Source organism: Panthera onca, chromosome D2, assembly GCF_046562875.1.
Source record: "Panthera onca isolate mPanOnc1 chromosome D2, mPanOnc1 haplotype 2, whole genome shotgun sequence".
Classification (NCBI taxonomy): Eukaryota; Metazoa; Chordata; class Mammalia; order Carnivora; family Felidae; genus Panthera; species Panthera onca.
In genome coordinates this window covers 85,777,940-85,805,723 of record NC_138349.1, presented here as the reverse complement: position 1 = coordinate 85,805,723, position 27,784 = coordinate 85,777,940, and the positions used below count along the sequence as shown (strand labels likewise).

Genomic DNA, 27,784 nt, shown 5'->3' with positions numbered 1-27,784 from the left:
AGTGAACTTCAGGTGGCCTGGCATCCTCATGTAGTAACTATCCTACATTTTCCCCATTAATTCATGCTCTTATTTTCCAAAGGAGTGCTTCATACCTTCCTTTTTCTCAAACCTCCAAAACCCTTTCTCATCCCCAGACTTCTGCGTGCCCTGGGCATTGTGTCTAGAAATAATGAATGAACTGTGTATGTCTGCCAGAACTCACTCCCGTTGACCAAGCTCAGGTCTGCTGTCCTGAAGTCCTGCCCACCCTCTCCTCTGCTCCTGCCGTGCCTGCAGTCCCCTCTCCTGTGGATTATTCCCATCCGTGATTCCCCATTCTTAACCACACAGGCATGTACCCACAGACACAACTCCTAGACGAATCATCTCTTCTTGGCCCCATATTTTGCTACTCTCTTGTACAGCCAAAAAATATCAAAGAATCATCTAAACTCTGTATTTCTTGAAAATCTCTAGGATAGCTTCTCTTCCCACTGCTGTCTTGAAGCTGCTTTGTTCAGGACACCAGTGGCCTCTGTTTTGCCTCATACTCAATGGTCACTTCTCTGTCCTTATCTTTTTTGTCAGTTGCACTTCACACTTTCACATCCTCTCCATTTTGGAAACCTCTTGTTCACTGGGCTCCAGAGAGTCCTTCTCATTCCTTCTCAGTTGCTTTAGCTGGACAGCCTCCCTTTTTCTGACCACAATATATTTGCAAGTCTCCTTTCTTTTCCCTTTATACTCACCTCGTAGTTTGTATCGGTTGCACGATTACTCCATGAATGCCAACTTTGTATGTCACCCAACTTCCAAACTCATTGGTATCGGTTGGGCGGACATCTTTACTTGGTCTAATAGACATGTCACCCTTTAACTTTCTAAGCCAGACTCTTGTTATCTACTGTAATTCTGCTCTTCTGCCCAATAACACACCCAAGGAAATGGCACCCTCACTCAGCAAGCCCTCTGAGTTGGTTGCTTCTTTTATCTCATCAGTTTCTGGCTCCCTCTCAATTGTGCTGTAGTTAAACAGGACTCTTTGCTGTTTCTCAACCATGCCTGGCATCCTCCTAACTGAGAGCCTTTGGAGCGTGTGTTCCTGCTTCCCAGTGACTGGTCTTCTTCTCTGTTCAGGTCTCAGTTCAAATGTCACTTTGTCAAAGAGTCTTCCCTCATCACATACTATATAACGAGCAACAGTCTCTCTGCTCCGACCCTCACATCGGTCTTCAAGCATGAACACTGCCTGTGTTATGTTTGTGCTTTTGTCTTTTCTTACAAAAATCCAAGCTCCATAAAGGCCTCGTTAAATAACTTTTCAAACAAGGTGAAAAGGTTAAAAAAAGACAAATATGTCTGGCCATTGTATTTTTAATACTTATGGAGAAAGGCATCTCAGCATGAAATGGCAAGTATATACTTCAGGTTCGTTTTTAAGTTGTAGGATTTCACTCTAGAAGAGAGGAAAAATAACCTCAGACACTGACCCTGAAGAGCACCCTGAAGAGGATCTCTACAGACACACTGCTGAATTATTGATCTTTTATTTCTGTTTGGTTTGGGGCCTCTCTTTATTTTCATTCATCTCCTACCACTACATTTGCCACACGATGTGGGAGAAAGAGAGAACTCATCACTATTATCCTGGGGGAGGAAACCTAACTTGCTTTCACAGACGAGCAGAATCTGTAAAGTGAATATATTTACTCAAAGCTCAGTTATATATGTTTGGATTAGATATATTTTTATCTAGGCAGTTTCACATATATATACACACATATAGATAAGTTAATATATTATCTACGCAAGTAAACACAAATATCTTATAAAAATGTTCTTTTTAATTTTTATGTACTCATTTTGAGAGAGAGAGAGAGAGAGAGGTAGAGACAGGGAGAGAGAGAGAATCCCAAACAGCTCCACACTGTCAGTGTAGAGCCCTATGTGGGTCTTGAACTCATGACCATGAGATCATGACCTGAGCCGAAGTCAGGAGTGAGACGCTTAACCTACTGAGGCACCCAGGCACCCATAAAAATGTTCTTAATCCATAAAATATGAGATAACCCGAAGAATTGTATCCCAAATTCAGAAGTTTACAAGTCCCTACTTTGTTTTTTAAGAGGCTAAGGTAGCAATAATATTTTTTTTAAATAACCAATAGGGATTCATTGCAATTTCCAGTAGTATTTTACTCCAGTAAAGAAATTTAAATAAAACTTTTCTTACCAGACTCAGTATTTTCATTCTTATTAGTTTCCTTTGTTGGTTCTGTAAACAGATCTCTATTACCAGACTCCCACCTCCTCTGTAATTACTGTTGCTTAAGAAAGCTCCGTTCAGAATGAGATTTTAAGAAAATTATAGACATCGGCCACACTTAAAGGTGTTTAATATGACAGGATAGCTTTTGCTCTGCATGTATTGCTTGGCTGTTACAGGATAGTGCATGATACAATTTTAATTCTAACTCAAAGAATTAAAAACAGTGTACTTCTCATGTGTTGTCAAGAAAAATGATTTTGGAGGCTAATCTGTGTACACAGTATCTCCCAGTTTAATTAGCAATGCCTCATGGAACAGTGTATGTTGCTAATGCTTTTCTCTGTGTGAAGTCTGTTTTGGTAAGCATTATTAGGTATAAATGCCCTTTTTCTCTCCAATACAGTAATATGCAGGGAAAATCTCTTAGATTGTAAGAGCAAATACTACTCTATCATATGTATTTGTATCATATGTTTTGAAACTCACATTTGTGACAGAAGTGGTATGCAGATGTTTCTGGAATCCCAACTATATCATCAGGATTTTATTGCTCTACTCAATTATTTGTTGCTATTATTTTCTACTATATCTGGACATTATTTTACTTTTAAAAAGTTATGTTTTCTCCAAATATAATACTGTATATCCCTTCTCTTTTCATGTTTATGGTTCCATAGATGATAACCTTAGGGGTTCTGATAATAGTCAAACTAATTTAGTAAGGCTTCCTTTTAATTCATTTTATTGAAGAAGAAAAAAGAAATCTGGGGAACAAGTCCTGTGATCACAATAATTTACTTCTTTTTTTTTTTTCTTAATGGATGGTGAAACAAAATGTACGAGCTTAGAATCAAATATGGACTCTCCCTGGAAGTTGAAATGCCAGTCGTAGTGATGCACACAAAAAGATAAACAGCAAATACCAAAAGCTGATTTAAAAGATTGTCTAGAACCACATGGACAGACCAAGAGGGTGCTATGCTAAGTGAAATAAACCAGACACAAAAAGATAAATACCATAGGATTTCCCTCCTATGTGGAGTCTAAAAAACAAAACAAGTGAACAAACAACAACAACAAATACAAATAGACCCACAGATACAGAGAACACACTGGTAGTTGCCAGAGGGAAGGCAATGGGGTGGGGGAATGGCTGACACAGGTAAAGGGCTCATGCCTTGAGGCTCATACTTTCAGTCATGGATAAGTCATGGGGTTGAAGAACACAGTATAAGGAATATAGTCAATTATATTATAATAGCTTTGTATGGTGACAGGTGGCAGCTACACTTGCTGTGAGCATTTTGTAAAGTATATAATTGTCCATTCACTATGTTGTACACCGGAAACTAATACAATAATCTATTTCAGCTATAGTGCAATAAAAAATGTTAAAAAAAAAGAAGATTATTTAGAATTATCTTTGAGCCTAAAAAGAATATTAAAAACAATGGTAAATATCATTAATATGAGTTTAACCTAGACTTTGGTATGATTTTTAAAATGGGTCATTTAATTATACAATGTAGAACATAAATCAGTACTTGAGGTAATAGTTAAATTTGCAATGGTGATAAGTTTGCCCTAAAGGTGTACTTACTTTGGTAAGGTAGATGTTCATCTAAGAACACTTCTGTGACTATATGTGTATGTATATGTGTGTGTGTGTGTGTGTGTGTATGGTATGTGTGTATTACTTTTTAAGATAACTACACAACACTTCTGAAAATTTCTTTTGAAAAAATGTTGAGAACAGCACTACTAAAGTTTCCTCCAAGGAGACCTGTGCGTCTTGGCACATCATCTTTACAGCTATTGCTTTTATTACTGAGGTAGATTTTCCCAGGCAGAAAGACACTCTAAACTGTTAAAATTCTGAAAGACTGGATACAAAAACAGGTTTTGTGGGACATGATGACATCGCCACATTCCTAAATGCACACAGAAAGCTATGGTTATGTAGCTAACGGTCCAGGGCAGGCTCTGAAACCTGAGCTTTCAAACTGCTGCCCACTGGCCTGTGCAGCACAGTTACTTTTGTGTTTTCTTGTTGTTGTTGTTGTTGTTTTGTTTTGTTTTGTTTTGTTGGCCAATACCGTATGTTAAAAGTAGTTTAATTTCAATAATTTAGTATTGTATAATTCACTTTAAAGTCTAGCTGTTCTGCTTTATCTAAAAAATCAGATATCTAAGACCAAAAAAGGGGTCTGTCCTTCCACAAAGAACCCAGTATCAGTTTAAATTCAGCAGACTTTCCAGTTCACCATTTTCTCTCTGCAAACTTCACTTATTCACAGTATCTTCTTGATCCTGATCGTCTTATTCATTTGTCATCCTATCTTTAAACAAGTGTGGCTGCTTCCACTTGATAGTGCATGCAGTCTACTACACGTACTTGGCACGTGCACATCTTCTCGTTCCCACTTCTCTCTTCTACAGCTTAACACAGGTTTTCATCCCACCACAGATATATCTGATTATCTTATCATCTTCAGACATCCACTGTTTACAAGCTATTAGCAAAATATGCTTCCGCGGTGTATGGCGGATCGGTGGGGATAGACAGAGGGATGGGATTTGTTTATTTGATCCCTCCTTTGATGCTATCATTATTAAAAGTATTTGCAACCTCAAAATTATCCATACTATCTGATTCCATTGTTGCCCATGGTACGATATCAATGAGTTTCCCATCTTAAGACATCTCCTTCTTTTCATCCACAAAAGATTCCTGATTCTCATTTATTCACCCATCTCTGAAACTGGAAAGTGGGGGGGGGGGGGTTTCTAGCCATCAATTTGCATGAAAGTTAGCACTCTTTAGAGATATTTTTCTAAGAGGAATATCTTACTGATCATGTGAAATAGGAGACTTTTTACAGTTTTGAAAGTTACACTGCATATTTTATGAGCAGTAGTTAAAAACTTGAACCTTTGAACTCTAGCAATAATTTTAAGGGGAAAAGCATTATTTTATAAAGTGATTGTTTAATTAGACAAGAATGCTGATTAAGAAAGAAAAAAGCTCCAACTTACATTTCCATACGTACTTTGAGCCTTTTTTGTTTTCTGAAAATTCTTAAAGGAGATACTTATTTATATCAGTTCCTATTACTTTTTCTATTTCAACAAAAAATATTAAAATAGCATTATGTGGTTTATGTTCACTTATTTTTAGTGACTTTTCTATGAAGATCCGTATTTTTCTTTTTTTAAATGTTTATTTTAGAGACAGAGAGAGACAGAGCATGAGTGGGGAAGGGATGGAGAGAGGAGACACAGAATCTGAAACAGGCTCCAGGCTCTGAGCTATCAGCACAAAGTCTGATGCGGGGCTCAAACTCACAAACTGTGAGATCATGACCTGAGCCAAAGTCAGACACTTAACCAACCTAGCCACTCAAGCACCCCAGAAGATCCATATTAAAAAATAATAATAATGTTTATTTTTTGAGAGAGAGAGTGACAGAGCACTAGAGGGAAGGGTAGAGAGAGAGGAAACACAGAATCCAAAGCAGGCTCCAGGCTCTGAGCTGTCAGCACAGAGACCTATCGAGGGCTTGAACTCAAGGACCAAGAGATCATGACCTGAGTTTAAGTCCAATGCTTATCCTTAACCTGTGAGCTGTCCAGGTGCCCCTCTATGAAGACCCATATTAAAAATAGACATTACTATAGGTTAAAGAGGGCCCTGCTAATATCAAGGTGCTCAGACATATCGGGGCTTGTTCATTTTAATATTCTTAAAGCATAACCTGTGTGAGTAAGAGGAAATCATCTAAACTGTGTTTCCCCCTCAAACATAAAGAATGTATTCACCATACTGAGTTACTATTGATAGGGTGGAATTTTACAATTATAATACTGGCTGTCTCTTGTAAGGAATGCTCTGAGACCAGCTAATGGCCTTGTTTTGTGGTTGTGTCCTGCAAATATCCAGCAATTCTGCTAATATGTGTTTATATACGTATGTGTTCAATTGGAGGACATACCTGGAATAACAGTAGCATTCGACAGGATTTAGACACCTGTCACTCATTGTTCCTCCATCCATTACTTCTACATATTTCTACCGAGTGAATCTGCATATCATCTTCATGCATCTGCTTTTTGTTTTTTAATGTTTATTTATTTATTTCTGAGAGACAGAGAGACAGAGAGAGAGCACAAGTGAGGGAGGGGCAGAGAGAGAGGGAAACACAGAATCCGAAGCAGCCTCCAGGGTCTGAGCTGTCAGCCCAGAGCCTGATGTGGGGCTCCAACTCATGAACCGTGAGATCATGGCCTGAGCTGAAGTCAGACGCTTCGCCAACTGAATCACCCTGGTGCCCCACATCTGCCTTTTAAAATATGTCAACAGTGGGGCGCCTGGGTGGCTCAGTCGGTTAAGCATCTGACTTTGGCTCAGGTCATGATCTCACAGTTCTGAGTTTGAGCCCCATGTCAGGCTGTGTGCTGACAGCTCAGAGCCTGGAGCCTGCTTTAGATTCTGTCTCCCTCTTTCTCTGTCCCTCCCCTGCTCAGTCTCACTTTCAAAAATGAATAAACATTAAAACATTTTTAAGAAATGTAAAAACATTGAAAAATAAAACATGTCAATAGGTCACTATGACTATATACAATACACAAAAATAAACAAAAAACTTTTTAGACTAGATTTTCTGGTCCCATATAATTTGATTTGTAATATACTTTCAGGTTGTCACCTGCTAATCCACTATGTTGGCTCTATCCTAGGTAATTATTTTTTATCCTTTTCCTCTATTTTTTGATCTTATTTCTCCTACCTCAGTGCTTTTGCCCCCTTCCTTTTTCTCATCTGGATCTTGTTTGACTTCAAGGCCCTGAGGAAGTTCCACTATATTCATGAAATAATTCATTTTTGACACTCTACTTGTCAGGGACACTCCATCCACACTCCTGTTGAAGAACCACCTTACTCCTTTTTTATTCCACACACTATTGTTTACTATGTTTTAACTTATATATATTTTATTCTCCAACCTAGTAATTATTAAATGGGTGCTAATAAAAAAAAACTACAGTGTCTTAATGACCATTAAAGAATTTACAATATATTGATGCCATAATTTAATTTGTATTCAGCACAATAGTTAAATATTTAAAACTTTACATTCTCAGTTTAATGCTGTGATTTGCAAATGTCCAAATATTAAAGGTATTTTAAACCTTATATCTCTTGACAGCCCTTCCAAGGCACATATAAATTATATAAATTTAGATATAAAATGGTATCATGATTATTTTTCTAGTCTCTAGCAAAATTATTGCTTGCCAGAACTTCTGTATGATCAAATAAAACTTGGCATTACATTAGAATTATAGTCTCTTTGGGAAAGATCATAATGACCTTGATGGATTTTTTAGCATAAATGAAGGACTTACAGTTGCTTTTCTAAGTCAAATTATTCATCTTCACACTTTTGGCAGTCGAGTAGATTGAACACTTCCATAATCATATGGATTTATAAGATAAAAGGCTTAAAATAATTGCATCGAAATAAAGCATAAAATATTTCTTTAAAAAACACTTATTTATGTGTCTTTCCCTGTTAGATGTTATTTGAATTTTACTATTTTAAGATGATTTTTTTTTAGTTTTTAAATTTATTTTGATAAAGAGAATGCAAGCAGAGGAGTGGCATAGAGAGAGGGTGATAGAGAATCCCAAGCAGGCTCTGTGCTATCCACCTGGAGCCTAATGTGGGGCTCGATCTCAAGAACCATGAGATCATGACCTGAGCTTAGTTAACTGAGCTGACCAAGTGCCCCTGAGATGGTATTCCTGCAGATACTTTAGGGATAAATTTCACTGGTAATTTATTAGTATAAAGAAGAAAAGCACAAAGTGAAATTAAACAGAACAATCTACCATTTGTCAAATTAGGAAAGTGTGTCTAACAATTTTAGTGATAGTACTATCATACTCAAAATGTTTACCGTTGGCCGCATTTTCATCACATCAAACATACAGATTTAGTTCTTAACAGAATTTTCCAGTTTAAAGTTACGATACATGAGGTTGTTCTAATTCAGTTTGCCGAGGACCTTACCTAAAATATTATACAAAGACAGTACAGAGAACTGTGTACAGTTTGTAGCTTTTGTACCTTCACTGACAATAATAAGCAACTTTATGATCCCTGGTCAGCATGTACATAATGTGAACTATAAATAAGGCCTAGAAAAGGTCCCGATTCTCTAAGTCCCTTATGATATAAAGAGGGTTGTTGGAAGATGAATTTAAGTTTGTGTGTGTTTACTTATATCTCACTTAGAAAATTAGGTGAGTCACAAAGTTTCTAATCTAATCAAGTTAAATAAAAGTTACTGATAAATTTTATAAAGTATATATTGAAACTACACAGTACACAAAATATTTTATTGACTGGGAATCCAGTCTCTTCTCACTCTAGGATCTATTATATATATATATCTGAATAGTCGAGTAAATGTCCTAAAGGATGTTTTCTATTTTCACCAACTATATATAATGAAAAATTATGTGCTTTATTGATCGATCACCCCTGGTGTTAATACATGCAGGCTTAGAAGGACGAATGAAAAATTTAAAGACTACGATTTGACATTTCATTTAACACTTGCAAGTATTTTTTAAAATTAAAAGTGTTACGAATCTTTCATTCTCAATCTGTCACTTATGTAAAAGTTTCTTATTTAAAACCATTATTTCCTACCAAATCTTAGCGATGGCAAAAAGTCAATAAAATAATATGAATAGATTCTAGGACAGTTTTTTTTTCAATTAAGGAAACAGGAAGAAGAAAGGGATTTATCAGGAAAAATGAAGTTTGTCTGTAATTGATCATATCTAAAATAATTACGATCTCATCAGTTTGTGTTTAAATTCCATTTGTTTTCAACCTATAATTTATAATATAGAATGCAGTTTTCTATATATAGGGAATTATTTTAATTTTGTAATTTCTGATTTTAGTACAAAGTTACATTTAGTAATCCAATTTTCAATTTTACCTATCTAAATAAAATATTAGCTCTTTGTTTCTTAAAAACAAATTGGGTGCTCAGTCAAGTTTCCATAGCCCAGAACACAGTAGTAATTTGCATGTATTATTTGTATAGCTTTTTAATTATGGCATATAGCAACCCTGTGCAACTCTAGCACCGATAAACATATTTGTTCGTTCTCCCTTTCTTCTATTCCTATAAATTTGTATGCTCATGATAATTGTTATTATGGTACTCAAAATACAATTAAATATATATTTTACTCTAAAAGGATTTTTACCCTGAAAAGATTGAAAGTTAAGGGAATACTATTTGAAAATATAGTTATATCATTCTGGTTAGTTCATCTTTTTTTGAGAGAGAGAGAGAGAATGCAAGTCGGAAAGGGAGGGGCAGAGGGAGAGAAAGGAGAGAGAGAACCACAAGCAGTCTCCATGTTCAGCGAGGAGCCTGATCATGACCTGAGCCGAAATCAAGAGTCCGAAGCGTAATGGACTGAGCCACTCAGGTGCCCCTTTGGAGCGCCTGGGTGACGCAGTCGGTTAAGCGTCTGACTTCAGCTCAGATCATGATCTCGTGTGGTTCATTGGTTCCAGCCCCACATTGAGCTCTGTGCTTACAGCTCAGAGCCTGGAGCCTGCTTTGGATTCTGTGTGTCCCTTTCTCTCTGCCCCTCTCCCACTTGTGCTCTCTCTCTCTCTGTCTCTCTCTCTCAAAAAGTAAACGCTAAAAGAAAATTTTTAACAAACTTTTTTCATTTTTATTTACTTTTAATTTTTTAAGTTTATTTTTGATAGAGAGGGAGAGAGAGAAAGTGAGTGTGGGCTGGGGAGGGGCAGAAAGAGAGAAGGAGAAACAGAACCTCAAGCAGGCTCCTTACTGTCAGTGCAGAGCCCAGTGTGGGGCTCTGTTGTACCAACTGTGAGATCGTGACCTGAGTCAGACGCTTAACCAACTGAGCCACCCAGGTGCCCCTTTAAACAAACTTCTTACAAGAACTTACTTCAAGACCCAAGAAAATAGATAAAAGTAGTTAGAATTCACTATTTTTGGCCTCTTATTCTTTTCTTTTTAATTTTTTTTTTTTCAACGTTTTTTTATTTTTATTTTTGGGACAGAGAGAGACAGAGCATGAATGGGGGAGGGGCAGAGAGAGAGGGAGACACAGAATCGGAAACAGGCTCCAGGCTCCGAGCCATCAGCCCAGAGCCCGACGCGGGGCTCGAACTCACAGACCGCGAGATCGTGACCTGGCTGAAGTCGGACGCTTAACCGACTGCGCCACCCAGGCGCCCCTGGCCTCTTATTCTTTAGCGTTATTATCTCAGGAAGTGGTTCTGAAGCACAGGAAAACCCTTTTGTACGTGAGATTTCTATGAATACCCGACCCAAAGCAACACTTGGAGAAACGCTGAGTGGTGGTGGTTTCAGACAGTGTTCCCCGTGGTGTGGTCTCACTCACCCTGCGGCCACCGGACTCTGTGGCCCAGCTCCGTTTTGGGGCATCATCTCCATTCCTGCCCTCAAGTCCTATGCCTGCTGATCCTCTTTCTCCTCTCTAGGGTCGCTTAGGGAAGTACCCCTACAAAGCTGACTTAGATTGTTGACAGAATTCACTCCTTTGTACTTGTGTGACTGAGAGCTGTGGTCTGCAGGCCACCCTTAGACACAAGAGGACACCCATGGTTCCAGGTGTGTGTCCCTCTCCACAGGGACATGAGTATTTACAACATGAATATTTGTATCTTCAATCTCAAATGGAAAGTATCTCTTGAAGACTGGGTCTTCTTTTTTTTCTTGTTTTTTTTTTTTTTTAAGATTTTATTTATTTATTTTGAGAGAGAGAGAGAGAGAGAGAACAAGTAAGCAGTGGGGGAAGGCACAGAGAGAGAGAGAGAGAGAGAGAGAGAGAGAATATGTCAAGCAGGCTCCGTGCTGTCAGCTCAGAGCCTGACGTAAGGCTCAAACTCACAAACTGTGAGATCATGACCTGAGCCAAAACCAAGAGTTAGATGCTTAACCGACTGAGCTACCCAGGCACCCAAACTGGGTCTTCTTTCTGTAATAGGAATGAATCCGGGGTTTGACAACTTACTACCTTTACCATTAACTAAATACCATTAGTTACAAACAAGTCACAGATCTCCTGTGCCCTCTGTGGTGGGGGGCGGGGAGAATCTCACAAGTGCCTGATTCATAGTGGGGCACTCAGGGTGTGAGACTCAGGGTTCACACGCTGTTAGACTGAAAACTGCACACAGACCTTTTCTCATGCATTTATTAATTCATTTATTTTCTCTCATACTCCTGTGGTCTCTGCATCTTAGAAAATTCACTGCCCAGAATCAGCACCCAATAAACACACAGTAAATGTTTAAGCTAAATGCTCTTTAATATTCTTCTTCTTTTTATATTGATCACATTTTCATCTGTTTTCTTATGGAAAAATAAAATGGATTTTATCATCCTCACTTAATATTTTTAATTTTTTTTTCAGAGAGAGAGAGAGAGAAAGAGAGAGAGAGCGTGAGCGGGAGAAGGGCAGAGGGGGAGAGAGACTCTAAAGCAGCCTCAGCATCCAGCATAGAGCCTGATGTGGGGCTTGATCTTCCGAACCGTGAGATCATGTCCTGAGCCAGAATCAAGACTCAGACACTTAACTGCTTAACTGTTTGAGCCACCCAGGCATCCCCTATTGTCCCAATTTTAAACTGAGTCTCACAGTTTTCATTGTTTTATCAGTCATAGGGCAAAGAAAGGGTAGTGCTAGGAAGGTTACATGAGTCTCTCTCATCTCAAAGCCTGGACTTTTTCTCATAGTACCTCAAAAAGTCACCGACATTTTCACACTTTCAGTTTTAATCTCTCTTGGCTGACTTTATACTTTGATTTTTGTTTACCCCTAAGAAGATGATAATTGATATTAGCTTGATTTTGGGGTGTTTAACCTGCATCAAACAAAAATACCAGCCATAATCTGTTTCCTGTGGCAGTGAATGACATTACCCAGAACTCCTGTTTAAATTTTCTTTTAAAATCATGCAGGCACTTACCTGAGCTTTAAAACTTGGTTTTAAGTGTACTTGGTTATATTTGTTAAGTTAAACACCCTATAGATGAATTAAAGCTTGGGCTTGTCCCATTTCAGAATGCTTGCTGGCTCCTTTCAGTGTGAGTGTTTTTCCTGTTATTTTTCTCAGAAATTGTGGGGTAAGAATATCCTTATATCCAAGACTAGTATTTAGATGATAGTTGATAAAACATAGATTAAATGGAAATCACTTTACATTGGGAATTAAATTTAATATTTCCGTAATTTGGAATCATTTTACTGAAGTGCTTTGAAATGACTACGAAGCAAAAACATATGCAATAAGGTGCTGGCTCAATAGCAAAGGCATCATAGGAAGCTAATGTCGTTTATTTCTGCAGTAGAGGCAGTGTTTCTGACATCGCTCTAAATATATAGTAAATTTGTATTGAGTAAATGCATGTGTAAACACTAGGAATACCCAGTATAATAGCAATAGTGAATATAAGTATTGAAGTCTGCTCTCTTTTAAAATTTTTACTTAACGTTACCGAATATGGCTAGACTATTAACATATGCTTTGCACATACCACTGATTAAATTGAGTATTGGCTTTTCTAGGTGGATTTTTTTTAATTTGCTTTTAATGTTTGCTTATTTTTGAGAGAGAGGGAGAGAGAGAGAGCGAGAGAGAGAGAGAGAGGGAGAGCACGTGCGAGGGTGGGGCACAGGGCGAGGGAGACACAGAATCTGAAGCAGGCTCCAGGTTCCAAGCTGTCAGCACAGAGCCCCATGCAGGGCTTGGCCCACAAACCGTGAGATCATGACATGAGCAGAAGTCGAACACTAAACTGACTGACCCACCCAGGCGCCCATAGGTGGATACAATTTTTAAGTGGAAATTAAATAGACTAACTATATTTGTCAGTAATTTGTTTCTATTTTTTATTGAAGCATAATTCACACACAATGTTATATTAGTTTCGGGTGTACTTTGTATTGATCGAACAGTTCTATACATGACTCAGTCAATGCTCACCACGATAAGTGTAGTCCTCGTCTGTCGCCATTCATTATTTCAATATTATTGACTGTATTCCCCATACTGTACTTTCAACCTCCTTGACTTATTTATTTTATTACTGGAAGTTTCTACTTCTTAAAATTTTTATCTATTTTGCCCATCTATCTACCCACCTCCCGTCTGGCAACGAACAGTTTGTTCACTGTATTTAAGAGTCTGCTTTGTTTTTTAGATTTCATATATAAGTGAAATCATAAGGACATTTATCGTTCTTTATTTCACTTAGCATAACATACTCTATGTGCATTCATGTTGTCACAAATGGCAAGCTCTCATTGTTTTATATAGCTTTGTAATACTTTGTTGTATATATACATACCTTTTTCGTCTGTTCATCTATCGGTGGGCACTTGAGCAGTTCCATATATTGTTTATTGTAAATAATGCTGCAGTAGGCATAGGGGTGCACGTATCATTTTGAATTAGTGGTTTTGTTTTCTTTGGGTAAATATCCAGTCACGGACGTATTGTGGTTCTATTTTTCTAGTTTTTAAGGAATCTCCATATTATTTTCTGCAGTGGTTGCACAAATTTACATTGCCACCATCAGTGCATGAGGGTCGCCTTTTCTACACATCCTCATCTACAGTTGTTACTTGTCGACTTTTTCATTTTAGCCCTCTGAGTAGTGTGAAGCGATATTCCTTTGTGGCTCTGATATGCATTTCCTTGATGATTACTGATATTGAACACTGTTTCATGTGTCTGTTGGCCAACTGGATGTCTTCTTTGGAGAAACGTCTGTTCATGTATTCTGCCCAGTTTTTAAATTATATATATATATATATGTATATATGTGTGTGTGTGTGTGTGTGTGTGTGTGTGTGTGTGTGTGTGTGTATTTGGTGTTGTTTTTTGTGAGTTTTTTTTTTTAACATTCTGGATATTAACCCTTTATCAGATATATCATTTCCAACTATCTTCTCCCACTCATTAGGTTGCCTTTTAGTTTTGTTGATTGTTTCCTTCACTGTACAAAAGTTTTGTTTTTCTTCAATGTAGTCCCAATAGTTTATTTTTGCTTTTGTTTCCCTTGCCTCAGGACACATATCTAGAAAAATGTTCCTAAGGGTGATGTCCAAGCTACGACCGACTATGTTTTCTTTTAGGAGTTTTATTATTTCATGTCTCACATTTAAGTCTTCCATCCATTTTGAGTTTATTTTTGTTATGGTGTAAGATTGGAATCACAAAAGACCCTGAATAGCTAAAATAATCTTGAGAAAAAAGAACAAAGGGAGAGGTATCACAATCCCAGATTTTAAGACATACTTCAGTGATATAGTAATCAAAACATTATGGTACTGACATAGAAATAGACATATAGATCAACAGAACAGGATAAAGATAGAAGTAATTTGTTTTCTTGATAAGGAATATTACCCCAAAAAACAACCAATGTCATTTTTTTAAACATAGATCTTTATGATTGAAACTAACATTTAAAAAAGGATAGACCCCTACAGACATGTTAAGGTACTGATTGAAATTTCCACAATTCCAGCAAAATTTGTAGAAGAAAAATTTCTAAATTTGGACTCTCCTTATATACATCATGTAGTTTCAGGTAAGGTAGTTTGAGTTAAACCAGTCTCACTTAATGCTTACAACTATTGAGTACATATTTAAAATGTTTAAAACTGAGATGCAACACATTGTCTATAAACAATTGCAGCGATGACAAGATTAGCTCTCATGGATTTATTTTCTTCCCCATTTTGAAATTATTTTTATCAACTTTATTTTATTCCACCATAGTGACAACGCATGTACGCATGTACACACATACACACTCACAGAGAAACAAATACACATATAAAAAATAAACATTTTTTTTTTAGTTTTTATATAATTCCGGTTGGTTAACATATAGTATAATATTGTTTCAGGTGGACAATATACTCAACACTTCCATACATTGCCCTGTGCTAATCATGACAAGTGCACTCCTTAATCCCCATACCCCCCCAACCCCCAACCCCGGTGACCATCAATTTGTTCTCTATAGTTAAGAGTCTGTTTCTTGGTTTGTGCTCTCTCTCTTTCTCTCTCTCTCTCTCTTTCTTTCTCTTTCTCTTTTCGCCTTTGATCGTTTGTTTTGTTTCTTAAATTCCACATATGAGTGAAATCTTACGGCATTTGTTTTTCTCAGACTGACTTCTCTTAGCGTAATACACTCTAGCTCCAATCACATTGTTGCAAATGGCAAGACTTGATCCTTTTTGATGGCTGAGTAATATACCATATCTTCTTTAGCCAGTCTTCAGTTAGTTGATGCACACTTGAGCTCTCTCCATAGTTTGGCTATTGTTAATAGTGCTGCTGTAAACATTGGGGTACATGTATCCCTTCAAATTAGTATTTTTATGTCCTTTGGATAAATACCTAGTAGTGCAATTGCTGGATAGTAGGGCAGCTTTATTTTTAGCTTTTTGAGGAACCTCGATACTAAATAAATGTACATTTGCAAATAGAGAGCCAAGGTGCACTCAGACATGGTGGGGTATCAACAAGCTATAGAGTCTAGCAAAGGTCAGGTAAGCCTGGTCTGTCTGGGCCAGGCTGAAGGGCTGGCTTAGATTATAATGCCCAGTGAAAGCAAAGTTGTTTTCCTACCTTTACGTAGAATTGGCTACAGGCTGGCTATTTCTTTCCTTGAAACAATTCAACCTTTGACTAAAAAAAGTAATAATAATAAATGAAAGATAATATCAATGTTTAGGTAGCTAGCTATATGTACTATAAATTTAATGGTTTTATTTATTTTTGAAGGTGAGAGAGACAGAGCATAAGCGGGGGAGGAGCGGAGAGAGAGGGAGACACAGAATTCGAAGCAGGCTCCAGGCTCTGAGCTGTCAGCACAGACGCGGGGCTCCAACTCACGAACCGTGAAATCGTGACTTGAGCCGAAGTCAGACACTTAACCGACTGAGCCACCCAGGAGCCCCCTGTAGTATAAATTTAAATAAAACAAAAGTGTATCCCTTTCTATAGATATTATGTTTAAACTATAATGTAAATTTACATAAATATATTTATTATATATAAATACATAAAATGTAATATATTTTATAATCTACATGCAAAATATGTAATTATATTTTCTGTATTATATAGGTATATTTTATAAATAAAATATATGGACATATTTAATATAAAGTTATCTATAAACATAAATACATTATAGGTATTTAATATAAATGTATACATAATTTGTAATAAGGGAAAACATACAACATGATCTAAAAAGAAGGAAATATGAAAGAATCTTTAAAAGTTTATGTTTTTTGAAGTTTATGTTACAAAGAAAAAAGAGAAATGAAGGATGATTCATCACGTCATGCTTAGGGGTGATAAGTGTTCTCTGTAGCGATGCAAACATTCTTGGTGTTTCCCGCCATGGTGAGATAGAAGGAAGGTTTCCAACCAGTCAGCTAAGGAAATTCCTATTTGGTGTGGGGAGATGTAGTGACTTTGGAAAACCTTGTGTTTTCAATTTGATAGTTGAGGTTGCTTTGAAAGGAAATTTGCTCTTTTTCCTGAAGTGGAGAGGATATGTTTCTTGCAAGGAATGTGGACCCATGACAGGCTATTTTTATAGTGCCATCTAAATGTCAGGGATAGAAGTTCCATAGCCTCAGTGAGCAGACTGTGAAGGATGGGTGCATGCAGACAGCCCCCACTGCACCGAGAGAGACCCCAGCTTCCTGACGCAGCATCAATGTGGGATTCTTCATGGGAGTATTGGCAGGACGCTCCAAACTTCGATATATCAAGGAAAACTTCTGGTGTGTTTTTTTTTTTTTCTTTTCTCTTTTTTTTCTTTTTTTCTTTTTTCAGATAGCAGTCAGGGACAGAGACTTAAAAAGAAGTATATAGTTGATGTTTTCAAAAATTTACCAGCAGGAAGACTGCTGTGACATCAAGCTTGGCTGCTCTTGCCGTGTGGCACCACGACCAACCTGGACACAGGGAGCAGGGATAAAACCCAAAGGGCAGAGCTTTGTGTATTTACAGTGTCTGGGTTTATACTTGAAAGCGAAAGGCGGTGAGAGACCTTTATTCTTCTTCCAAGGGACGAACAGCAGTCTGTCCTCAGGACACTAGATACGGTGGAGGATGCTTTCGCTTGGGGCTATGGGAAGAGCTGTGCTGTCCTTGTAAAGTTCTCCTTCTGTTCTAGTATCAGGAAGCATATCGGTTGCTTCGTACAATGTTACTTCATTTTCTGAAGGAGAATTAAGTGTCTAGTGACCGCATAAAATTTCGGAACTGCAAGCTGGTATTTTCGTGTCTCTTATTACCTTTTAGCAAGTTGTATAACATGTTTGTGTTTATTGTTTGGTCTAGCTTCACGTTCCTAGAATGTAAGATAAATGAGAGTAGAGATATGAGTGGACTTTCTTTATTGCTATTTTCTAGCTGCCTTTAAGAGTGAGTGATACCTCATAGATCCTGCATAAATTTTGTTGAATAAATGAATTTCTGAGAACATTGGGTGCCAGAGAAATAAATATGAGGTTTAAGTGGCTGTGAATCTGAATGATCTGAAAGTCAAAATGGATATATTATATGTTGAATAATTGTGGTAAAATATTCTTAAGCCTTTGGGAAACATACCGTAAATTTCATGAAACTCAGCCACTTACATGTAAAATTATAACCTAATTGGAAAGCTTCCATTTTCCCCAGTATGTCTGACAATAGCATGCTATTTCCAAATCACTATAGGGAACACATGTCTTTATTAGGTGTCCCCAAGTGTGGACCTTACCAACCAATGTATCTCTTGAAAGACAAGTACAGTGAATTTATTTATAGGTTAGCTCCATTCCTTTTTAGAATGGGGCATGTTCTAGATTGCTAGAGAACAACATTACTGGCCAAGGAGATTTGGAGGAAAGATTTGTACCCAGAGAACATGGCAGAGTTTGATATCGGACTTATCACAGAAGTCTGACACCACATTGGAGGTCTTGTTTGGGATGTGTTTCACTCACCTGTCATTTAACAAGATTTGGGGTTCCATCTCCTATAAGAATTTCACCTGCAATTCTACAGCCTGTACAACTAGCAATGAAAGTGTTATTTTGATGAAAATGTTTGATCTGTTCCAACGTCCTTGATGACAGAAGAGCCTGCTGGCTGACCGGCACACTAAGGTTATTAGCCATGGGGTCCTTACTCTCTTGTGTGTAGAAACATAGCCTCTTTCTAGGAGGTATCTTCTCATGATAGCTTCCTTTAGAAACCAGGATTTTCTTATTAAGTCAATACGTGCACTCTGTTTTAGGGTATCAGGATGACATGATGAGTCATACCATTCTTTCAGGTTGCAATCAGTGTTGAGCCCATTGGAATGATTAAAACTGCCTTGGAAATGATGAAGATATAAACTGAGTAGTAAAAACAAATCAGAGAAGTTCCTATCTTTTTCATTATTCGAAACAACATACTCTCCCAAGTATTCTTATTACTGCAGGAAGTAAGTACTCTGCCCATTGTAAATGAATTTTTATACAAGGTTTCCCTGTGACATTTTCAAAAGTATATGTACAGTTCTCTAATAACAATAGGCAGGATTGCAGATCCAGACATTCTATTTCTAGAGATATCATAATGCAGTGACTTTAATAATTTTACAATTATGAGCCATCTGGCGGTTTTCATTTTGAAGGTTGTTAAATGAAACCAAATAGTTTGAGTCAGAAGCAAAAGAAAAAATAAGGGGCACCTGGGTGGCTGAGTTAGTCAAGCCTCCGACTTCAGCTCAGGTCGTGATCTCATGGTTGGTAGGTTGGAGCCCCGTGTCGGGCTCTGTGCTGACAGCTCAGAGCCTGGAGCCTTCTTGGGATTCTGTGTCTCCTTCTCCCTCTGCTCCTCCCCCACTTGTGTTCTGTCTCTCTCTGGCTCTCTCTCTCTCAAAAATGAATAAATATTAAAACAATTCAGAAGCAAAGGAGAATGGCATATTAGTGAGCACATAAAAAACTAAGCCAGTAAGAGGGTAGTCAAGTTGATTGATTAAAGATTCTTGAAGGAACACAGCTTTGCTCTTTGTCATTTTGCAAGATAGTATTGCTTTTTCTTTAAGTTTTGTTGTTTGTGTTTTGCTTTTTGCTTTTTGTTTTTGGATCAGTATTCTTTATTTTCTGTCTGTATATGCATATATATATATATATATATATATATATATATATATTGTAATTTTATGTACCATTTTCTGTTTCTTAATGTTACCACATTTCTTAGGGAAAAAAAAAATTAGAGTTAGTATTTGAATAAATCTTAGTGGGGCCACATCCAGGTTTGGGAACAGGCCTTCAGATCCCGTGAAACCTTCTGGGCCATGTGTTCTGCTTAGAATTGTCTAGTCCTTTTCTGTAATGCATGGACAGACCTTTCAGACTCACCACCTGTCCCACCTCTTCCGCCACTCACCAGTCTGTAACCTTAAGCCAGTGAATGTGACCTTTCCTCCAAGACTGGAGATAATCTAACACCTACCCTAGATGCTGTGCTAAAGACAGATTGAGACAATATGTTTAAGCACTTGGAAGACTCCATAGAGGCTGAGTCAAAATTACTCAGATTAAGCTCACTCTGTTAGAGGCACTGAGCCGTTCACAGGGCGCCTGGGTGGCTCAGTTGATTGAGGGTCTGACTTCAGCTCAGGTCATGATCTCACAGTTCATGGGTTAGAGACCCACGTCAGGTTCTGTGCTGACAGCTCGGAGCCTGGAGCCTGCTTCGGATCCTCTGTCCCCACCTCTCTCTGTCTGCCCTCGCCCTGCTTGCTGTCTCTTTCAAAAATGAACAAATAAACACTTTAAAAACATCCTATAGCCATTCACTTAATCCTCAAAACAAACATACAAAGTAGATATCATTTTGTCTTCATGTTAATGATGAGGCGAGTAAGATAGAGATGCTTTCTCATTTGCTCAAAATCATGTAATCGGTGAGTTTAAGAACTTGCATTTACGAAGAACCCACTGCTCTTTCGTGTGCTAGCATTGGCCAGTCGTAAGCATGAACTGTTGTGATATCTAATATCAGGCTCTCCTAGGCCTGGCATTTACAAAAGTAGAGGCTGAGTCTGTTGCCAGTAAGGGGGAAAAATGTGGGAGAGCCAGGTAATAAGAAAGTGCCTCTTTTTGTCTGTCTGTTTTAGGTAAGGAAACAGAATAACTTCCTTTCTAAAATGTGCATGTTCCAGTGCACTGACCTTTGAAATTTAAGCACTACGCATCCTATGAGTAAAAGAAAAAAAACGGGCTTGAACTTTTCATACAAGTTTAAAGTAAATTATGTATATCTATATATGCTATTATGCAAATAAACTATAACACACACAAATAAAACAGAAACATAGATGAAATAAACTGCATGTAAAGGCAGAATTAAAGTATTTCCTTGGCACATTCTGATGAACTTTACCGCTAGTCATCTAGGGGAGAGAATCCTGGACAGGTCTGGTTGACTGAAGGCCCTTGGGGTACAGGGTAGCGGGCCAGAAGCACCTAGTTATGAAGGTTGAGCAATTATCTAGACGACTGGGCAATCCCTCATGGAAATTTGGATTTCTACAATATTCTGGAAACTCGGAAGGCCTGGCAACACTGTACCAGCTGACCTCTGCAGGCAAACCCTGAGACTCCCAGTTTATCACAGCCTCACCGTCCCTGGTGTCCCTTTAGCCTAATTCACTCTCTGCTTTGGTCTTCTTGTCCCCCATAGGCATCTGAATGTAACGCCTTTGAATCAGAGAGACAGGGTTCCTATCCCTGTTCTTCCCTGATCTATACCCAGAGTCACGTTGAACAAGCCCGCATCAATGATTTTTTTCAATTTACACAGAAGCTTAGCACATCATTCTTTTAATAAGTTTTTTTTTTTTTTTTTTTTTTTTTTTTTTTTTTTTGGTGTGCTCACTGGCCACTAATATTTCACCTGGTGTCTTTACTTCCTGGAGATTGCAAAGAAAAGCAAAGGGATTGAAATGAAATTCATCCAAGTGCTTTGGAAGACAGATGTGGTAGAAATGGATGGTGTTCCCTTGTCTTACTTGGCACAGTCAGTCCCTTATTGCTCTGCCAGGAAGCAATTAGAATTGTAATAATGTGTTTTTCTATTTAATTATATAAGACAAATGCCCATTGAAATGTTCACGTAGGATACTAACAACTAGTCTGCCAGCTGAAATCATCATGAAACAACGTACACGCTATCACTGACCTATGCTATGGCTACGATAAATGTAATAACTTCATAGTTGATTCACTCATAGGGTCTCCATTTTTAAAAGGGCGATGTCATCAGTGTGTTAACTTCTCAACTTCCTTGCTTACAGAGTAACAGAAAATATTTCTTTCCTTAGAGATCACTTGTATGTAAATTCATGTGGGTAAAGAGTTGCCGGGCATTGAGCGGGTGTGTTATTTGTTAGTGGATGGTGTGGCGCAGGTGATTACCTATGAAGTCATTGAGGCTTTTCTGTACTGTCACAGTCGTGTGTATAAATCCTATAATAGACTAATGAACGTGTCACCTGTTTCCTTCCCCTTCCTGTGATTTCAGACCAGCCTTGAGCAGAATTTGACAGAAGATGTTACAACGGTTTTACCTCTGGAAATGCTTAGCTTCGGGGATCATCCTGGGAACGCTGTCTGCAGTCTGCTTCGGCCAGTACGATGATGGTAAGTCTGCTCTTAGTCTGACTTTGAGAGTTAGCCAGGGTTTCTGTAATTAAGTGGAAAAGGAAGCACAGCACAGAAATGAATAATGCTAATGTGTAGTTCGTTGTTAGAGGTTAGTAGCTGTTTGCAATAATTTACCTTAATTAAAATAGTTCTGCAAAAGTGGCATCCGATGTACTTCGTTTCTTAACAAGGATTGCAGTGTGGTGGAAAATCCAGAGCGAGGCCTCCGTCTGAACACTTACTAATTATCCCTGAGCAAATGTGTAATTGCTGTGGAAAACAACAACATTAGATGCTATTTACTAACCCTTGAATTGACACAATTAATGGTCTCCGATAAAATTTAAGACTGTAAAGTGTACCAAAATTTCCTGTGAGGAAAGATCTCTTTGAAGGAGTCAAAAGTAGGTGCTCTAAGTGATTTTACTGTTAGCACTTTCATTGGGTATGGCATTATTTCATCCACCGCTATTTAATTTGGAAAGAGGAAAACAGTGTAAAAGACTTGACGTTAGAGTTTGTGAGTTCCTTCCTAATACTCAGCCAGTCACTTTAGAAAGAGATGTTGGTCATCAAGGTCCCTCAGGGGACCATTTAACACGTTCCATGTGCAGAACCTGAAATGTGCGTGTCTCAGATATTTTAATAGTGGGGAGATCTGTGTTTGGATACCTCATAATGAAAATTAGGATATGTATAATACTTTAATAGATGGAAGAAATGGACAAATTCCTCCACTCTAGGAAGCTGAGTTTAGTTTTCTTTTTCCTTTTCATTGTTTTTACTTGATATTGTTTAGCATTCAGGGTCCACAGGCACCAGCCGGCTCTTCCCCCCCTGCCGCTCTGTTATGTGGCCACACTGAGTAGCGGCAAAGAATGGCATTGTTAGTATTTTTAAGCTCTGCTTGGCTAAACTGAATGATCTGAAGATAGATGAACTGATTTGACTTTATCTCAAACAGTATTCAAATTGTACGTGTATTACGGCATTCTTAGTCATTCATGGTTAGAAAAATATGACTCTTTTCAGACTTGGAGAATAATTTTCAAGAACAATTATTTTCGTAAATCAATAGCCTGATTCCTTGAAAAGTTTTGCTAATTGGTCACCATTTACTTTAAGCGTGCCTGAACCCAGTGTTTCTGTTGTTGCCATTTATTGCGATGGTAAATCTCCATTTCAAAGAAAATTTAAATGTTGAGATAAATAAATAATGTAACAGCTACTTTGAAGCAATAGATAGATAGATAGATAGATAGATAGATAGACAGACATGAATGAACCATGGAAGAGCATGACTTTCTATTAAAAGGAAGTATTTTAAATTTGCCCTGGGAATAAATGACAAATGAGTGTATTGATAGTTCTTGGCACCATAAGGCTTTCTATTTTTATTCATATTTGGCCTTCACACTGAGCAGGGGAGGGTTCACCATCATTGCTGACATTAGACATTTGCAAGCCCTGTACTTTTAAGCAATGTTAATTTAGGTTATCAGAGGAAATGACTCCATGTTTAGCCCATAATGCCGTAGATCGGTTTCCTTAATAAGCTCATTATAGCTCTTGCTCTTTCTAAATGTGCTCACATAGCCTCCAAAATAAGATTACCAGGTAACTGCTGGCCCAGGTGGTCTCCCGTCTGGAGCAGGGAGCCTCACACCTGCCACGTGGCAGGGCCAGGGTGCGGCCGGGCTGTGGAGGGGTGGCCCCCTGCAGCCCTAGAGACCTGCTCAGCCCTCCTCCTTGAGGTAACTGACTCACTGTCAGCAAGGCTGCAGGGGTTTGACCTTGGCAGAGACATATGCTCTGTAGTGTTTTGTGGAGACCTCTTCACCTTATGTGCATTCTAGCATCCCTTCCAAACTGGGCTCCTCCAGGGAGCCCCCGTGGTCCTACCACATTCAGGGGTACCTGAGCAACCCCCCACCCAGGTCTTTACTTCTCTCTGAACTTCCGCAATTAGAGTCTCTTGGCAATCACTTTTATCCAGTTGTTCAGTTATGTGTGACTGAAAATGGTTCTTATAGTTGCTGTTTTTTTTTTTTTTAAATCTATATGAAATCGTGAGCCCATGCTGTGAAGGAATGAATCAGAACTCGGCAGTGTATGACTATCGCACAAAATAACCCTAAACTGGAATATGCCATAAGAATCTCTTGAAGCGATTTTTTTTTAAATCCAAATGCTGGGGGATGGGGGTATGTAGGATCAGATGGAAGGAAGAAGATGGTGAGGTCATAAACATGCTGACAGCCTGTGAGAAATTAAAACTGGAAAGAACTCTTTGCCACAGCTGATGATCTGCTGGTTGGATTAGCCCATTGTGAGAGTTGGCGACTGACTGCATACATGGCTTGGAGCTTCAGATAGAGAAAAATAAAGGAGAAAAAAAATGTAAACTACTTTGAAGCTATTAGGATAACAGTCTATTAGGATAAATGTCTAGATTTTTCTTGTATGAAATAATAGAACTCTTCTGGCTTGTATTTAAGAACAGTCTCCGATGCTTTTCTGCATATTTCCTTACTTAGCCATAAGGGAATTATCCTGAAATAAAGTATTCTAGGATTAGCCAAATGTGTGGAACTGCTTTTAAGGAAAATATATTATCTAATTATTATTTAAAATACTTTAAACAAAGTTTTTAGTTGAAAACTTTGGCAAAGTTTTGAGACTTTTCATATTCTCCTTTCAAATGGCTGAGAGAAGTTTTTAAGGTCAGTAATAAAATTTGTAGATGGCCTGTTCCATAAGGGATATTTCATTTGGTTGATGACTACATCTAAGCAAGCATTAATAACATAAGTGGGATTGATTGTATTATATTAAATTTTAAATGTAAGATTTTAGCTAACTGATAGAAAATAAAAGAACATGATCCATTTTTAGTTGATGGTCTCTTTCTACCCTTAAGACAGCGTTGGGATTGCTATTTTAGCTGTATTGTAATTCATTACCAGTAGTGACCAATTTATTTGACTGGGAACATGTGTCCTGATCCCCACTGACTTTGGGGGTGCTGGGGTGGAGGAACCACCGAGGAGCAGAGGAAGCAGGGCCATCTGGTAAGCGGTGTGCACTGTGGGGAAACAGATACACGAACGATGTCCCCCATTCTAACACACAGGGACATCAATAAGGCAACTTGTGCACAGGCTTGGTTTGTTTTGTTTTGATTTCTTTCGAGTTCATGAAGGAATCATGAAAGGGAAAGAGAGAGAGCCAGAATGGGAAAATGACATATGGGTAGTGAATATGTTTTTTTTATTATTTCCTCTGTATTTTCAAATTGTCCATATTAAGTGTGTACTATTGCCATAATCAGATAGGAAAACAATTAAAAAAAACTATATACTGTAACATCATGGCTAAGTTTGAACCAAAGTGTTAGAGGAGTTTTAGAAGTGTGTGTGTGTGTGTGTGTGTGTGTGTCTGTGGGAGAGGAGAGGAGAGGAGGGGAGGGGAGGGGAGGAGAGGAGAGGGGAGGGGAGGGGAGGAGAGGGGAGGAGAGGGGAGGAGAGGGGAGGAGAGGAGAGGGAGATTCTCTAAGTGTGATCCCACTGTGAAAGCTGGCTGGACTTTATTAAAGAAAAGGTTCATTCCCCCTGGCTGTGCAAGCATTCGGCCTGGAGGCCAAGCATCCTCTGTGCTGACTTTGAGCTATTACACTGATTCACACGTGTGTGTGAGTGAGGGGGACCACTGTGTAGCACAAGCAGAACAACTACATGAAGGGGCTCTGTTTAAAAGCCTGTCACGAGCTGGACCCGTTCCCTTATAAATGGCAATAACTCTTGAAACTCAGTTTTGAAGTGTAGCATAGCACCTGGTATATGGCTCATGGCCAATAAACTGTTTACCTTTATTGCCATGGTTACTTCTCATCACTTAGAAATAATTATACTTCTATTTTTATAAATGTACATATTTGTTTATAAAGAATTACTTTGTGTCCCTGTGCTTGTATGTGTGTTTTTTTATGTCCCCCCAAATTTACCAGATACCTTGAAGACTTTGTTAAATGACACTTTCTCCTGAAAAGTGTTACTGATTGCATTACCTCCCTGGAGAGCTGACTGATTCCCCTGAAACTGTAGGTGAAGTTTGAGGAACATTTCCAGCTTCATTTTCATGCTTGCTGTTAGGTAATCCATGCAAGGTCAGCGAAGGGTAGACCGTCACTCAACGAAGACTGTAACTGTCTGACGTCTGATGCTAAAGCCTGGAAACTTCTTTTTTATCGGTGCGTCCAGAGGTCATGAAGCAGTGTGACCCTGGCTTATGCTAATTAACCTGAGAAGAGAATGGGCCACCAATGACATTGCTGATAATGGAATTATAAGGAGATTCTAACTATCCAGTGAGCTGAGCTGAAACCCTTGGGTTTCCAAGCAGGATGTATCCCCACTTGGGGTGCCTTGAGGAGAGGTGGTTAAATAAATTTCATGGCTCTGCGACAGGAGTAACATGGTTTTAATGGTTCGTATTCCCAGACTTTTCTAGACTGTCATGTAGGGCAATGCTATAGCACTCTGTCTACCTCATGTGTTCCTCTGCTTTCTATTCATGGGACTCTCATCATCTCCCCAGGATCATGCTGGAAACGTTTCCAAACTCCTGTGTCCTTTGAGTTTGCTGTTGCTAAGTGGAATGCCCATTATCTCTTCTTAACAACCTTATCTTTCTGGAAGTGGTACAAGGCAACAGTTTCCCTTGTCTCTTTCAGTTATAATCAAATTAAACTCAAGGTGATTACTGAAGACTCTAAGTAATTTTCAGTGAACTGGGTGGTCTGAAACATCATCCTTCACTTAAATATGATTTCTTTTTTTAGATTTTTTTTGTAATGTTAATTTATTTTTGAGAGACAGAGAGAAACAAAGCATGAGTGGGGGAGGGTCAGAGAGAGAAGGAGACACAGAATCCGAAGCAGGCTCCAGGCTCTGAGTCGTCAGCACAGAGCCCAATGTGGGGCTGGAACCCATGAACCGTGAGGTCATGACCTGAGCCAAAGTCAGCGCTCAACCAATTGAGCCACCCAGGCGCCCCTAAATATGATGTCGTTCATAGAGAGAAATTGAGCAAATATATTTGTACACCCATGCACATATACTCATACGCACACACCTACACACATAGCACACAGATGTCACTTTAGACAAAAATGAAACCATTAAAGCATATATTGTGATGCAAGTTTTTGCCTGAACATGTTGTGAACATCTCTTTCCGGTCTCCCCTTTAATTTCTTCCTCTTACAGAGACTATTTACATTATGAGATGAAAGCTTAGCTGTGTCCTTTCTTGATGTTGTACCCACACTGCATTTCTTGTCTCCTCTTTTCTGAAGATGAGTGATCATGTGGGTCCTTGTTAAACACGCCCCCCATGGAACTAGTTTTAAACATTTGGAAATACACACCTTTTTAGGTTGTTTGTTTCAGCAACAGTTTTATAATCAACAGGTTCAGAAATACAAACTCAGTGCCTTCTCTGAGCTCTGACCTTGTGTCTAGAAGGATTACTTCTGTGGCTTTTGTGTATTCTGGTAATCGGCTCACTTAAAGTCCATCTGTGTACGTATTCTGGATGGCCAGAGAGCTGAAGAGCCAGGAAAAAAACCTCTGACAAACAGAAGACCAATTGTTGTACTTAGAAGATTCTCTTTCTGCTTGCCTACGTGCATGCGCTCTCTCTCTC

The 27,784-nt window shown here is 38.5% G+C and overlaps 1 protein-coding gene across 5 annotated transcripts in view; it reads left to right on the top strand.

The window, feature by feature from the left end:
• The window catches only part of PCDH15 (protocadherin related 15), a 1,703,323-nt gene that overhangs the window by 900,359 nt on the left and 775,180 nt on the right, over window positions 1-27,784 (top strand). For 3 of the 5 annotated variants that reach the window (XM_078434113.2, XM_078434110.2, XM_078434111.2), the window contains one exon: window positions 21,957-22,090. In XM_078434113.2, the coding sequence (XP_078290239.2) occupies window positions 21,985-22,090 (106 nt within the window). In that variant the 5' untranslated portion in view covers window positions 21,957-21,984. The remainder of the gene's footprint in view (window positions 1-21,956; window positions 22,091-27,784) is intronic. The other 2 variants (XM_078434112.2, XM_081790567.1) reach the window with 1 other exon arrangement.